The 13274-nt window shown below is 48.3% G+C and overlaps 1 protein-coding gene across 4 annotated transcripts in view; it reads right to left on the reverse strand.

Annotated features, from left to right (window-relative positions):
- Nucleotides 1–9332: 9332 nt before the first annotated feature.
- Dym (dymeclin) overlaps nucleotides 9333–13274 on the reverse strand; it is a 257330-nt gene continuing 253388 nt past the window's right edge. For all 4 annotated transcript variants that reach the window (XM_027397915.2, XM_027397914.2, XM_027397913.2 and 1 more), the window contains one exon: nucleotides 9333–9713. In XM_027397915.2, coding sequence (XP_027253716.1) covers nucleotides 9564–9713 — 150 coding nt within the window. In that variant the 3' untranslated portion in view covers nucleotides 9333–9563. The remainder of the gene's footprint in view (nucleotides 9714–13274) is intronic.

Raw genomic sequence — 13274 nt, forward strand, 5'->3', positions numbered from 1 at the left:
AGAACCCAGGTCATGGTGTGGCACTGTACTGTCCCTGTGGTGTCCCTGGGAGGTGCACACTGGGTGTGGCCCAAACACTGTGGTCTACAGGGCTGGCACCCAGAAGGTCACTGTAAGAGTGTATGACACACGGAGGAGGAGCAGAGCCTTAGGCAGAAGGACTGAGGGCTGTGACCAGCCTCATAGCCTTCTTTGAGGGTCTGAAGTAACTACAGTTTGGCTGCTCCTCTCAGCCTATTTGAGGATCCTATGGCTGATTTTATATCTCACACTGCTGTTTCCAGGCCTTTTGGCCTCTCCTGCTCTCACTAGCCCCTGGTTGTTTCTGCTACTCTTTGGTAGAGGAGTATCCTATGTCTTCGGCTGCCTTCATGCAGCCCCACCCCCACCCCCCAAGCGAACAGACAGACACTGCAGGCTGAGAAGCAACATGTGGAGGGAAGGTATAGAAGAAAGAAAATGGGCAAGGAACAGGCAGTCAAGCCAACAGCCTGTTAGGCAGGGTAGGCTTAGACAGGGCCTGAGGGAAAGGGAGTCAGTGGCTGGTAACACAACAGACCTGACAGAACTTTGTGTAGGGCCTGACCTCAGTGGCTAAGGGAAGCAGCAAGCAGGCCAGGGTGTCTGGTACTGTCTGAGAACTCCAGGGAAGGAGTGGATGCCCAGCCTCTTAACTGGAGCCCAGGAGGTGGGTGTATCTGGTTTGAGTGTTAGCGTATGTGTTGGGAGCCTGCCTGATAGAAGAGGACAGCAAATACACTTACAAATTAAGGCACTGAAGGTCTGGCCAGACTCAGGAAAGCTCCTGAGTAATGGGCTGAATTGTGCCCCATAAGTCATGTGTTAAAGTCCAGCTCATTAGTCCTCATTATGGAACTGTCATTGGAGAGAAGTCTTTAGATTTCAGTGTGTGTGTGTGTGTGTGTGTGTGTGTGTGTGTGTGTGTGTGTGTGTGTAGTTGTCCTCAGAGGTGAGAAGAGGGCATTGGAGTCCTTGGGGATGGAGTTACAGCATTTGCAACCCACCCAGCATAGGAGCTGAGATCCCAGGTCTGGTCCTTATGCTAGAGCCAGTGTTCGTAACTACTGAGCATCCTCCAAGGCTTGGAGATGAGTCTGCAGAGGTAATTATGGTAAAGTGGGGTCACTTTGTGGATATTAATCTAATCTGGTTAGTGTCCTTATATGTGATTCAGACCAAACCAGAGAGGGAGACCCTTTGAGACTCACCGAGAAAGCAGTCCTCCTGGGGCTTAACCGTGGACTATCAGAACTGAGGAGATGAAAGTCTGTTGTTCAGATCACCTTAAATGTGGGACTTTGGGGCTGGAGAGATGGCTCAGAGGTTAAGAGCATGGGCTCTTCTTCCAGAGGTCCTGAGTTCAATTCCTGGCAACCACATGGTGGCTCACAACTATCTGTAATGAGATCTGATGCCTTCTTCTGGAATGCAGGCATTGATGTAGCCAGAACACTGAATACATAATAAATAAATAAAAATCTTTAAAAAAAAAATGTGGGACTTTGTCAGGATGGTCCGAGCAGGAGCTGAGGCAGGAGAAGGTCACTTGAGTATTGGGGGCTCTTAATAGTGATTTCAGGCTGTGCTTTCCATCCAAGCCAGACAGGCATTGTCAACAGAGCCTCTCTCCCCCTGTAGTTCTGCTCCTAGGCAGCAGTAGCGAAACCCAGCCCTTTAGGAAACACCCCCCGCCCAAGAAGTCTAAGATGGTGCTGTCAAAGCAGCCAGCAAAGGTATACTTGAGCACTTTCACAAATCTGCTGGCCATTAAAGTGCCAGTTTCACAAACTTGTTCTGAGATCGCCTCAGGGATGTGGACTACAGTCCTGCTTTGAAGAGGTGTACAGTCTGAGATGGCCACTGAGATGGCTGCATCCGATTTCCTGGTCTCTGGACTGGCAGATGGGATAGGGGGTGGGGTACTGGGGCTCTGTTTTCTCCTGAGGTGGCTGGTTTGGGCTGCTTCTCTGCCCAGGACTCTTGCTCTGGGTGTGGCTGAGTGGCTAGGCCCCTGTATGGAGTCCTGCTTCGCCATTGCTCTCTTCCCACAATAGCAGATCCTGCAGCTTCCTCCAACCCTCGAGGACCCTTCTCACCAGATTGCAGCTCTCCTCCTCCTCAGGAGCCCAGCCCCCTCACTCTGTCAGCCATCAGGCAAGTGGACAGCAAGGCTCCAGCCTGCTTCTGTCTTTGTTTCCTGTCTTCAGAGAAGGGGCAAAGGTCCACCCTGTGCACCCCAGGCTGCCATTGGTAACAGCACGCAGGCCATGGCTTTAAGCTGCCTGAGAAGTACCACCTTTTATTGGGGTCTGGGTGGCAGGGATGGGGTTAGGCAACGGGAGCTATGGAAGGGCAGATGCAGGCTATTTTTTAAAAATGTTTTATGAATGTGTGTGTGGGCATGCCTACACCACCGCGTACATTTGGAAGTCAGTGGACAACTTTGCGGAGTTGGTTTTCTCCTTCCATCTTGGGAGTGGAACTCAGGTTATCAGGCCTGCATGGCAAATGCCTTTACCTGCTCAGCTCTCTATCAGGCCTAAGGTTGGATTTCACCTGGGGCAGTGGGACCAGTCTTCCTCAGAAATGGCCACAGACAGGGTCTCTTCTGTTTCCTCTGCCCCCATCCCCAAGACAGACAGTGCTGTTCTGAGGCCTTACCCTGCTAGCTCTGGCAGAGTGTGTGGGCTTAGGTGCTTCTCCACTCCTGCACTGGGCTCCTCAGATTCTTGCCAAGTTCACTCCACGAAGTTGTCAGGTGAGTTTAGGTCACTGGTCACTATGAATCCCTTCTCATCTGGGAAGCACCAACTGACAGGTATTTTATATGGCGCACGTGGATCCCCTGCAGCCCCGCCCCTCAGACCCTGTATTCATTACACATGGCACAGACAGGTCCCAGGGACACAGGTGTCTACCATGAGGCCAGGCCAGCCAGGCAGGCTGCTCTGAGCAAGGCTCTCCCAGAAAGGGCTGTCTGCCCAGAGAGAATCAAGCATGGGGTCAGCTGCTGTCTTCTGGGATGTGTCAGTGTGGTGACAAGGATTCCAGGGGCCTGTCACTTGGCATCTCATCAACCTGGTTTGGACTGCCTGGCAAAGGAAATTTCTGAACCTAGCCTCAAAGGAGATAGCAAACACAGGGAGATGCAGTTGGGGTGAGACTCTTGGTAGGTGGGAGCAGAGGCAGCTGGAGAGTAAAGAGGGTTTTGGGAGGACAGGAGTCTGACTCCTCCAGGGGAAACTTCCTTGGCCAGTCCCAGCCCTCATTGGTTAGCACACCAAGGTTAGGGGAGTCACAAAGAGGTGGGGTACATAGCAGAAACCCTGGAGAACCTCTCTGACTCTGTCCCCTCCATTCTGCTGTCCCCAGAGGACTGGTGGGCCCCTTGGGAGCCAGGCTAGTCTCAGGAGAGGCTAAGCCACAGTAGGGACAGATGTTTCCATTTTAGGGCTTGGGTCGTCATAAATTGTTTGTTCTCACCAAACCCTGTTTCCTATTAACTGACTCTGGGAGATGGAGAAGCATCCATGTGCTGTGTAGCTCCTGTGTGTGTGTGTGTGTGTGTGTGTGTGTGTGTGTGTGTGTGTGTGTGTTGGCACTCAGCTTGTGGCATGTGTACAGTGTGCAGCTCATGTGCATATATGTAGCATGTGGCTTGTGTGCATGTGTGCGTAACCCTGAGGAGACTGGGCTGGGAAGGGAAGAAGATGCTGTGGGCTTCTCTCCTCCTGACCTTACACAGGCAGACATGCCTTTGTCCTGGGAAATGTTCCTCAGCTCTGGCAGCCTCACCCAACTGTAGGTCCTAAGTAGGGGTCTCACAGCAGGTCTGCCCTCTGTTTCCATCACTGCATGTTGCTTGCTGCCTCCCCTGTCTTCCCCTTTCTTGTTAGAAGAGCCTCATGTATGGATTCTGGTACCCACTCTCCTCCATCCTCCAGGGCTGTGGGATCCCCACCTGCTTGCTGTGGTGAGGGATCCTACTCCTGACCAGTGACAGTTTAGGAAGAGCAGTGTGAAGCAGGCCTGAGTATGGAAAAGTGAGGGGTCCTCTGGAGAGGCTCCCACTCTGTGCTGTGCCCTGGATGAGATCATACCTTGATGCAATTTGAGGAACAGCAGCAGCCTTCTTGCGACTGAGGGGACCAAGCAGAGGCATTGAAGCCACAGATAGGCAGAGTTGCTGTGTTAGTCTTTCTGGGGTTTCTTGTCATCAAGGAAAATGCTGGCTGTATGTAAGTCATGGAGTTTTTCCCACCTCTTGAAACTGTGGCAGTATTCAAGAAACACTTTTCCAGCACTCAGCCATGCAGAAAGCAGAATCCCTGTTCTCAGAGAACTTACATTTTCTATACTGCCAGTATTAATCTCACTGACAAATAACTCAAGAGGCCCCATGCAGAGGGCTTTCCTGACAGGATGGCTCTAGAAAGCCAAAGGATTTACAGACTAGGTTCCACACAAACCCAGTTCTCAAGCAGCGCCACCTGGCTGAGGTGAGAGACAGCACAGTAGCTGCAGCTAGAGCACTGGAGCAAAGTGGTGGCCCTAGGTTTCTTGGTGGCTGGCCACTCTAGTCACACAGATGGATGCTGAGTGTCGGATGGATATGAAGCAATGGTAGGGACCTATTTCCTAAATTCAAACTTTCAGAGACAAGGGTTGAGCTTCATAAGTATTCCGGGTATAATTCACCCTCACGAAGCCAGCCTGCTATCTTTTGGAGTACATCCAGGAGGCTCTTAGCCTCACACATACCACACTGGGTCAGAACCCTGTTTCTAAGTCTTCACTGTAAACATTGATAACCTGAGGCTGAGACCAGAAACCAGAGCCATCTGCCCAGACACTGACCTGGAGCTTGGAGGTTCCAGGCTTCTGGGATCAACATACCTTTGTACCATAAACAATAACCTGGCACCTCCAATCTTTTCATGTGGGTTACACCTATCAATGCATTTATTTATAAATTAAGCCGAAATAATGTTTTAGTTCATTAAAATATAACATGGAACTCATGATGTGATAATGAAATAGTGCCACAAAGAATGATTTTGAGACAAAGGGAAGCATTCCCGGGAAGGAAGGGGCATCACTTTGCATCTGCAAATCCCTAATGGTAGGCTGGCTCACTAGACAACATCTGGATTCCCAGGCAGTTTCTGTCTGGTTTGTTTCTGTATCTCGCACCTCGAAGCTCCTGGAAAACATCACCAAAGCCTCTGAAGAATGAGAGTGAATAAACAAGTGACAACTGATAACGGAGACAAAAAGAACATGCCTTCTGCCTTCTGGTCCTGGGTGGGTGGATACTCTGAAAACAGTCAGAGGGAGTAAAGATGCCGAGACTTCACTGAGATGTGGGACAGCAGCTTAAAACTTATAGGTCACTTACTTCTGGAACTTTCTGTGAATACTTCCTGGCAGAGGTAATTGATAAGGACTACTGCATTGTGATCTGATTTTGCACCATCATCTGTTTATACATTCTTCTGGTGGGCATCACTTGGTGTTCCTGGTCTTGAGTTACTGGGAAGGATCTGTAGCATGAGTAATAAAAACCCAGAGACAGACATTGGGGTTCAAACTGAAGATCAGAAAAGCAAAGCAGCCAAGCCACTAGAGAATTCTTACCTCTACCAAGGCTCAGACCAAAGGGACAAATCCTGCCCTCAGAGTGACTGCAATGCTCTATGTCAAAACCTCTGACTGCTCTGAATGTCTGCACTGAGCTCCTGTCTTATATTCTCTCTAGTGCTGGGATTAAAGCATGAGATCTGTTTCTCTTTTAGAATGATTCACTCTTATGTAGCCCAGAATGGCCTTGAACCCACAGAGATCCATCTGCTTCTGTCTCCAGAGTGCTGGGATTAAAGATGTGGCCACCACTGCCTGTCCTCTGTGGTTTAGCTCTGCACTCTGATCTTCAGGCAAGCTTTATTTGTTAGATTACACACAAACTATCACCACAAGGATCTGCTGTCTGCATGCTCGAACCTCTCTCTGGGTGCCACATGAGCATTTCTTCTGGGCTTCCTTGGAGTGTTGGAAGTGCCGGGTCTCTGAGTAGCTTCAACTGTGGTAGATAGTGCTGAATTCCTCCTGTCTCAATTCCTCCAGGTGCTATGGGAATTCTTTTACTCCACATTTTCACCAACGTGTACTGATCTTGAGACCTATACCTTTATTATTAATATTATTATTATTATTTAAATGAGTTGGTTTCGTTTTGTTCAAAATGCAAAACACAGCTCTACTGATACATGTTTGACCAGCACACATACACATGTAACACATACAGTGACTGTGTTTGGTAATATGCACACACCAATTGCTGTGACCAAGATCATTTTGCCTCTACTTGAAATGTATTAGTGTGCTGTGGCTAGCATGTGTTCTCCAAAACATGCTGAAATCTAACTGCCATTGTTTCAGTCTAAGAGGGAGAAGGCCCTGATGGAGTAAGATTTGTTTTCTCCATATTCCTTCTCTTCTAGTCCCATGTGGCAACCTGCACCCTGTCATGGTGCAGTTGGAAGGCACTAGAATCTATGACACTGGACTCAAACTTTCAAAACCATGATAAATAATTCCCACATATATTCTCTCTCTCCATTCCCTCCCCCCTCCCCATCCCTTTCCTTTTTAGAAATAGGGTCTCATTATGCAGCCATGGCTGTCCTGGAACTCAGAATGTAGATCAGGCTGGCCTTAAAATTTCAGATATCAGTCCTGGCGTTGGTGGCATGTGCCTTTAATCCCAGCATTCGGGAGGCAGAGACAGGCGGATCTCTGTGAGTTTGAGGCCAGCCTGGTCTCCAGAGCAAGTGCCAGGATAGGCTCCAAAACTACACAGAGAAACCCTGTCTCGAAAAACAAAACAAAACTTTCAGAAATCTGCCTGCCTCTGCCTCCTGAGTGCTGGGATTAAGGGTGCGCACCCCATGCCCAGCCAAAGTTCTTCTCTTTCACTCTCTTTATGATTTATTTTTATTTATGTGCATTGGCATTTTGCCTGCATCTATGCCTGTGTGAGGGTGTCAGATCCTGTGGAACTAGAGTTACAGACAGTTGTGAGCTGCCATGTGGATGCTGGGAATTGAACCCAACCAGTGCTCTTAACCATGGAGCTATCTCTCCAGCCCCCAAAGTTCTTTTCTTTTTTAAGGATTTTATTTATTTATTATGCATACAACATTCTGCTTCCATATATATCTGCACACCAGAAGAGGGCACCAGATCTCATTATAGATGGTTGTAAGCCACCATGTGGTTGCTGAGAATTGAACTCAGGACCTCTGGAAGAGCAGTCAGTGAACCTCTGAGCCATCTCTCCAGCCCCCAGTTCTTTTCTTAATAAAACATTCTGTGTAGTTCTGTGCACCAGCAGGAAACAGACTGATTATATGTACTGTGTCATTGTCCTTTTTGCTTTTTTTGAGACGTGGTCACACTTTAAGCTCCAGGCTGGCTTTGAGTTTGTATCCCTTTTGCTTTCTGAGTGCTGGGATTACAAGCTTCGGGCTGTCATCATTGGTCCTGCAATATTCCTTTGTTTTTGAAGTCTGCATAATCTGATGCCACAGCTACTTCCCAACCTGACCCAGTGTTGTTCTCATCTTTTCCTACTTTGATGAGTCTTGTCATGAGATCCAACAAGCCTCAGTGGTTTCCAACAACTTTTCACTTGGGTCCTTTTAATTTTCTTTTGTGTCCCGTATGTCCTGTGTCCTATAATGTCCCATGCTCCTGCTTAGGACCTAGACTCCCAAAGAAGCAGCTGTTTCACATGACCTGTAGTTTTTGTTTTGTCTTGTCTAAAGGAAAATGAAGCAAATCAGAATGCACTGCAGTCAAATGAAAGCTGTCAATCATTTTTCTATGTAGAAAATACATGTCACCATTGCCTGAAATGCTAATTCGGGTGTTCTACCTCAAGATGCCTCAATCTCAAAGCTGGACTGGGCCGTCAGTGCCAGGAGGGAAGCCCTGTGCTTGTGGTCCCAGCCATTCCCAGGGAACCAGTATAATGAGGCAGCAGCAGGCTAGCTGCTCTAGCCCCCGGAACCACTACCCCTGGGAAGGGCTCCAGTTTCATCTACTCCAGAAAAGGATAAAGGAACTGTCCACTTGTCTGAAAGCTGGGAACAGAGAGCTCAGGCTGCTCACCCAGGGGAAACCACCCATGGGGTCCATGATGACTCTGCCCCTAGCCCAGGGGGATGGAGACAGGTGGAAAATCTGGTTCTAATACACCAATGGGGTGAAGAAAGGTGGACACACTGATTGGGAATGCATTGCCATGAAACTTCGGCACCTGCTGCTCTACTCAGCCCAGCCCAGAGGTGCATAGGACCAAATTCATGGGTCTCACAGGCCCCAAAACATTTTTCAAAGTCAGAAACAAGGAAAAGTACCATATATATATATATTTTTTATCTCAGATGGAATACTGTCTTAATAAGCCAGTCTCCTTTTCTTCTTCCTATTAACTTGGATGAAGGAAAAAGGCTGCTTTCAAAATTATGCTTTCCCCAATGATTAACAGAGTAGATGAACTTAATTTGTGCATGACTCCAGCCGAATCCCAGGTACAACTCAGAGGCCACCCCCCTCAAAGCTATTTTCCCACCTTGAAGGTTAGTGTCATATTGGCAGGTACAGTGTTCATGAAATTATGGGCTGCTAAGTGGCATGCAAACACACATATGAATATGTATATACACATATCCATGTGCGTGTACACACATACACCCATGCATAGACATGGACGCATAAGAGAAGCTGCAAAAGTGACTGAAACAAAAATTTTCAGTATTTGAGAAGAAAAAAAATGTGTAGGCTGGATGTACTGGCACAAATCTGTAATCCCTGCATTCAGAGGAGGCTGAGGCAGGAGGATTGCTGTAAGTTCTAGGGCAGCCTGGGGTACATAGTAAGTTTCAGTTGAGCATGGCTACAGTATGAGAACAAGCCTTAAGCAGGGTTGGAGAGTTGGTTCAGTGGTTAAGGGCACCTGTTGCTCTTGCAGAAGACCTGGGTTCAGTTCTCAGCACCCACATGGAAGCTCTCAACCTTCTGTAACTCCAGGTCCCGTCTGACACCCTCTTCTGACTTCTGTGGGCATCAGGAATGCATGTGGTGCACATGTAAACATGCACACAAAGCAGAAATAAATAAATAAATCTACGAACAATCAAAAGAAGGGAAATGGCATGCACTGTTGATGTGTTTGCCATGTGCCTAAGGCAACAGGATCCCAGGAAAGCTCTAGGTTTTCCGTTAGAAGTTTAGAAACAAGTCACCTATTGAACAGCAAGTTTTCAGTTTATTATTGTGCACCCCCCTTTCAGTACAACTAAAGCTGAGCGATCTACTAAGTGGCGGCAATTTCCCAATAATCACAGTGTGAGAGGGAAGCACGCTTGTGTGACCCTCCGTGGTAGAAGACACACCGCGCAGTCTGTCTGCTTCTACTCCTAGACATGAAGTGACTAGCAGAGCTGCTGTGCTGGGGGTGGGCGTCGGTGTGTCCTGCTTCAGTCAGAGTCCATGGCAAACAGCTGGATGTCCTGTGGGTTCCAGTACAGGCCGACTGCCGAGTTGTAGACCAGAGACCAGACATAAGGGATGAAGAATTCCTCGGGCTGCTCCTCTTCCACATATTTGAATTTCAGTTCTGGAAATTTCTGCAATGAGAACAAGATGACTCTTTATGTACAAGCAAAAGCAGTGGTGTGTGTACAGCAAGGCCCTCTGCAGAGTGGTTACAAATTTTGACTGTCCAATGGCTTCTGGGAGAATGTAATTACCTGCTGTGATGGCTAGTTTTATGTCAACTTGACACAAGTTAGAGTCATCAAGAGGAGGGAACCCAAATTTAGAAAACGTCTCCATAAGATAAGCTGTAGGGCATTTCTTAATTAGTGATTGATTGATTGATTAGGGTGTGTGTGTGTGTGTGTGTGTGTGTGTGTGTGTGTGTGTGAAGCCCATTGTGGGTGGAGTCATCTCTGGGTTGGTGGTACTGGGTTCTATAGGAAAGCAGACTGAGCAAGCCATGGGAAGCAAGTCAGTAAGCAGCACCCTCCATGGCCTCTGCATCGGCTCCTGCCTCCAGGTTCCTGCCCTCTGTGAGTTCCTGTCCTCACTGCTTTTGATGATGAACTATGTATTGATCTGTGAGTGAAATAAACCCTTTCCTTTCCAAGATGCTTTGGTCTCGGTGTTTCATCACAGCAACAGAAACCCTAACTAAGACACCCGTGGCCGCAGCAAACAATATAATGACCCTGGCTGGTTTGCTGAGGAGGGACCTAAATGAGGTGGGGGTAAAAGGAGGCAGGGCTCTGCTTGGTGGCAGACAAGGGAAATAACTTCTCCTGCTCAGTATCAAGGCCTGACTCTTCTTGAAAGATCCTGTCTTGGAGAGTGGGTCATTTTGGAGGTGAGAATCTTTTTTTTTTTTTAAATATTTATTTATTTATCATTTTTCAGAGCGTGCCAGAAGAGGGCACCAGATCACATTACAGATGGTTGTGAGCCACCATGTGGTTGCTGGGAATTGAACTCAGAACCTTTGGAAGAGCAGTCAGTGCTCTTAACCCCTGAGCCATCACTCCAGCCCTCTTTTTTTTATGATTTATTTATTTATTTATTTATTTATTTATTATGTATACAACATCCTACCTCCATGTATGCCTACACACCAGAAAAGGGCACCATATCTTATTACAGATGGTTGTGAGCCACCATGTGGTTGCTGGGAATTGAACTCAGGACCTCTGGAAGAGCAGCCAGTGCTGTTATAACCTCCAAGCAAGCCATCTCCCCAGCTCTGGAGGTGAGAATCTTTTCTCAAAAATCCTCAGCCTTCTGTCTATATAAAGTTCACGGAGACACAGACTTTGTTCTGGGCAGGTGCTCATCAGAGTGGATGTGTTAATCTAGCTGTGTGATAAATTCTTTACAAGAAAGTTATTTTTAATAATAAAAAAAATGTCCTGAGCCCTGAGCTGAAGTGGGAGGCATGGTTGGCTAAGGAGCTGCTGGCTCTGCAGTCTGGCCTCATCTTATGGGGATAGAGAGAGGCTGAGGTCCTTCCTCTTAGGACTCTGGGAGCTCAGGCTGGCTCTGTACAGCCTCTAGGGCCTTGGAGCACCCTTCATGGCCTCTGGCCCACAGGTTCATGGCCTGAGGTAGCACTAAACATTGTGCCATAGCATCAGGACTTGGCTTCTAACTCCAATTTTATTCCTGACCTACTAATTCACCCAGAGCAGGGGCATTGTGCCCCTGTAGCCTGAGGAGAAGGTGGGTCTACAGAAAGCTTTTTGGCCTTTCTCCCCAGCCACGGAGGCCATACCAGAAGAGGCTGTGCTGTGTGGTAATCCCTGTTGTAGGTGGGGTGGGGAAGAACAGGGACAAGCCAGGGTCCTAGGATGTAGATAGAAAGCTGAAGGAGAGGAGGGAGCAAGGCATGCATATGCATCCACTGTGCTCAAAGGCTGAGGGACTCCGGGGCTTGCTGTGGCTCTACCCCAGAGTGTTAGTAGGTGTTCACAACTCATGTGGCCAGTGAATGTGCCAGAAGTAATCTCCACGCGCTGAGTGCTAAGCATACCCTAGACGCTCGGGCAGATATGTGAGGTCTATCTTCTCACTGCATCTTATCACAGAGCACATTTGTTTACACAAGTGTCTGATGCTTGGTGCCAGGAGGCCTGTGTGGGCTGGGGCCTAGGGGTACAGCAGTTCCTGTTCTCACAGGAAGTGCACTCCCACGGAAAAAGAGACAAGTAGCAGTGGGGACAACAGTGAGCACTTACAACCAAGGAGTGAGAAAGAGAGATGCCACAGGGCCTGCCATGGCAGCATGGCCAGATGGTGTCCATGGGGACAGCAAGTGTGAATCCCGAGTCATGCTATGCTGGTGAGTCTGGAAGGCAGCAGAGTGCTAACACTGGCAAAAGTGTCTGGACCTGAGACACAGACCAAGGTCTCAGGAGTCTTGGGAGGGTCTGAAGAAGGGTGGGACACAAAGGGAATAAATAGCCTGTACAGTGACCTCCCACCCCAGTGTGGGAGACTAAGGCCCCATGGTTCCCTAGGGGAGGTGGAAACTTTGGTCTGAACTGAAATGGCACTAGCTGGGGGATTCCTGGATTTAGGTAGACAAGGTACACACACACACACACACACACACACACACACACACACACACACACACACACACACACACACACACACACTCTCTCTATAGGAATTTACACAGACTGAAAATAACCATGTGCCAGATCCCCAGGGGTCCAGAATGATCTACACAGGACAGAGTTAAACAGATTATTTTGTGGTGAGGAGCGTTTTCAGTTACAATTGAAAAGCACACAGTGTGTTCTTAAGGAAGAAGTGCTCTGGCATTCGATGACACTGCCACACACCACAGGCCATTGTCACATACCACAGGCAGTTAGTTCTGACTGCTATGCTGCAGTAAAACCAGCTGTTTGGCTCCAGAGTGTCTCATTATGGACAAGGACCAACAATTATTGTTGTAATCTGTGAAAAATCAACACCTGTAGCGACAGAAGCCACCACCGGCTTCTTCGGCTTCATCCAAGGACTGCTCCCCACACAGCCTTGGGCTAGACAGCACAGCACCCTGCTGAGGCAGAATCACTGCCATAACAGAAGGGTCAACAGGCTCTGAGCCTGTCTCAAGGATCCAGAGCCATTGGGTGGGGTAAGGCTAACTGTCCTTATTCCCCACCTGGCTGACCAGGTCAGTTAGAAGAGGAGTGTCAGAGTTCAAGGCACTCGGCCACTGAGCTTAGATTCAATTCTCTTATACTAAGGATTAGCTTTGGGCAGAAGCCGGCACACTGCTGTTCCTTATAACACTGGCATTTCTGTGTTATGCAATGCAGCCAGTAAGCAGCCTGGGTTGTTTATTTTGTTGTTGTTGTTGTTAGAATTAAAAATGACCTAAGGTCTTAGGAGGGAACACGAGGCCACCCACCTTTGTGAGGTCATTGTCTGTGTGTCTGAGGAGACTGGGGTCTGTATGACTGAGGAGACTGGACCTGCTCACCCAGAATACCTTCCAGCTGAGCTGCAGAGAGCTAGGCAAGAGCTCTTCTTACTAAGCTACTGGCGGTCACCAAATGTACCTACCCTCACAGCACTGGGAAATCCTGTGACTGACCTGTTGGAAGGGGTGTGAGTCAAAGATAGTCTTGGCATATGGCAGC

This window comes from Cricetulus griseus, chromosome 2 (genome assembly GCF_003668045.3).
Source record: "Cricetulus griseus strain 17A/GY chromosome 2, alternate assembly CriGri-PICRH-1.0, whole genome shotgun sequence".
Lineage (NCBI taxonomy): Eukaryota > Metazoa > Chordata > Mammalia > Rodentia > Cricetidae > Cricetulus > Cricetulus griseus.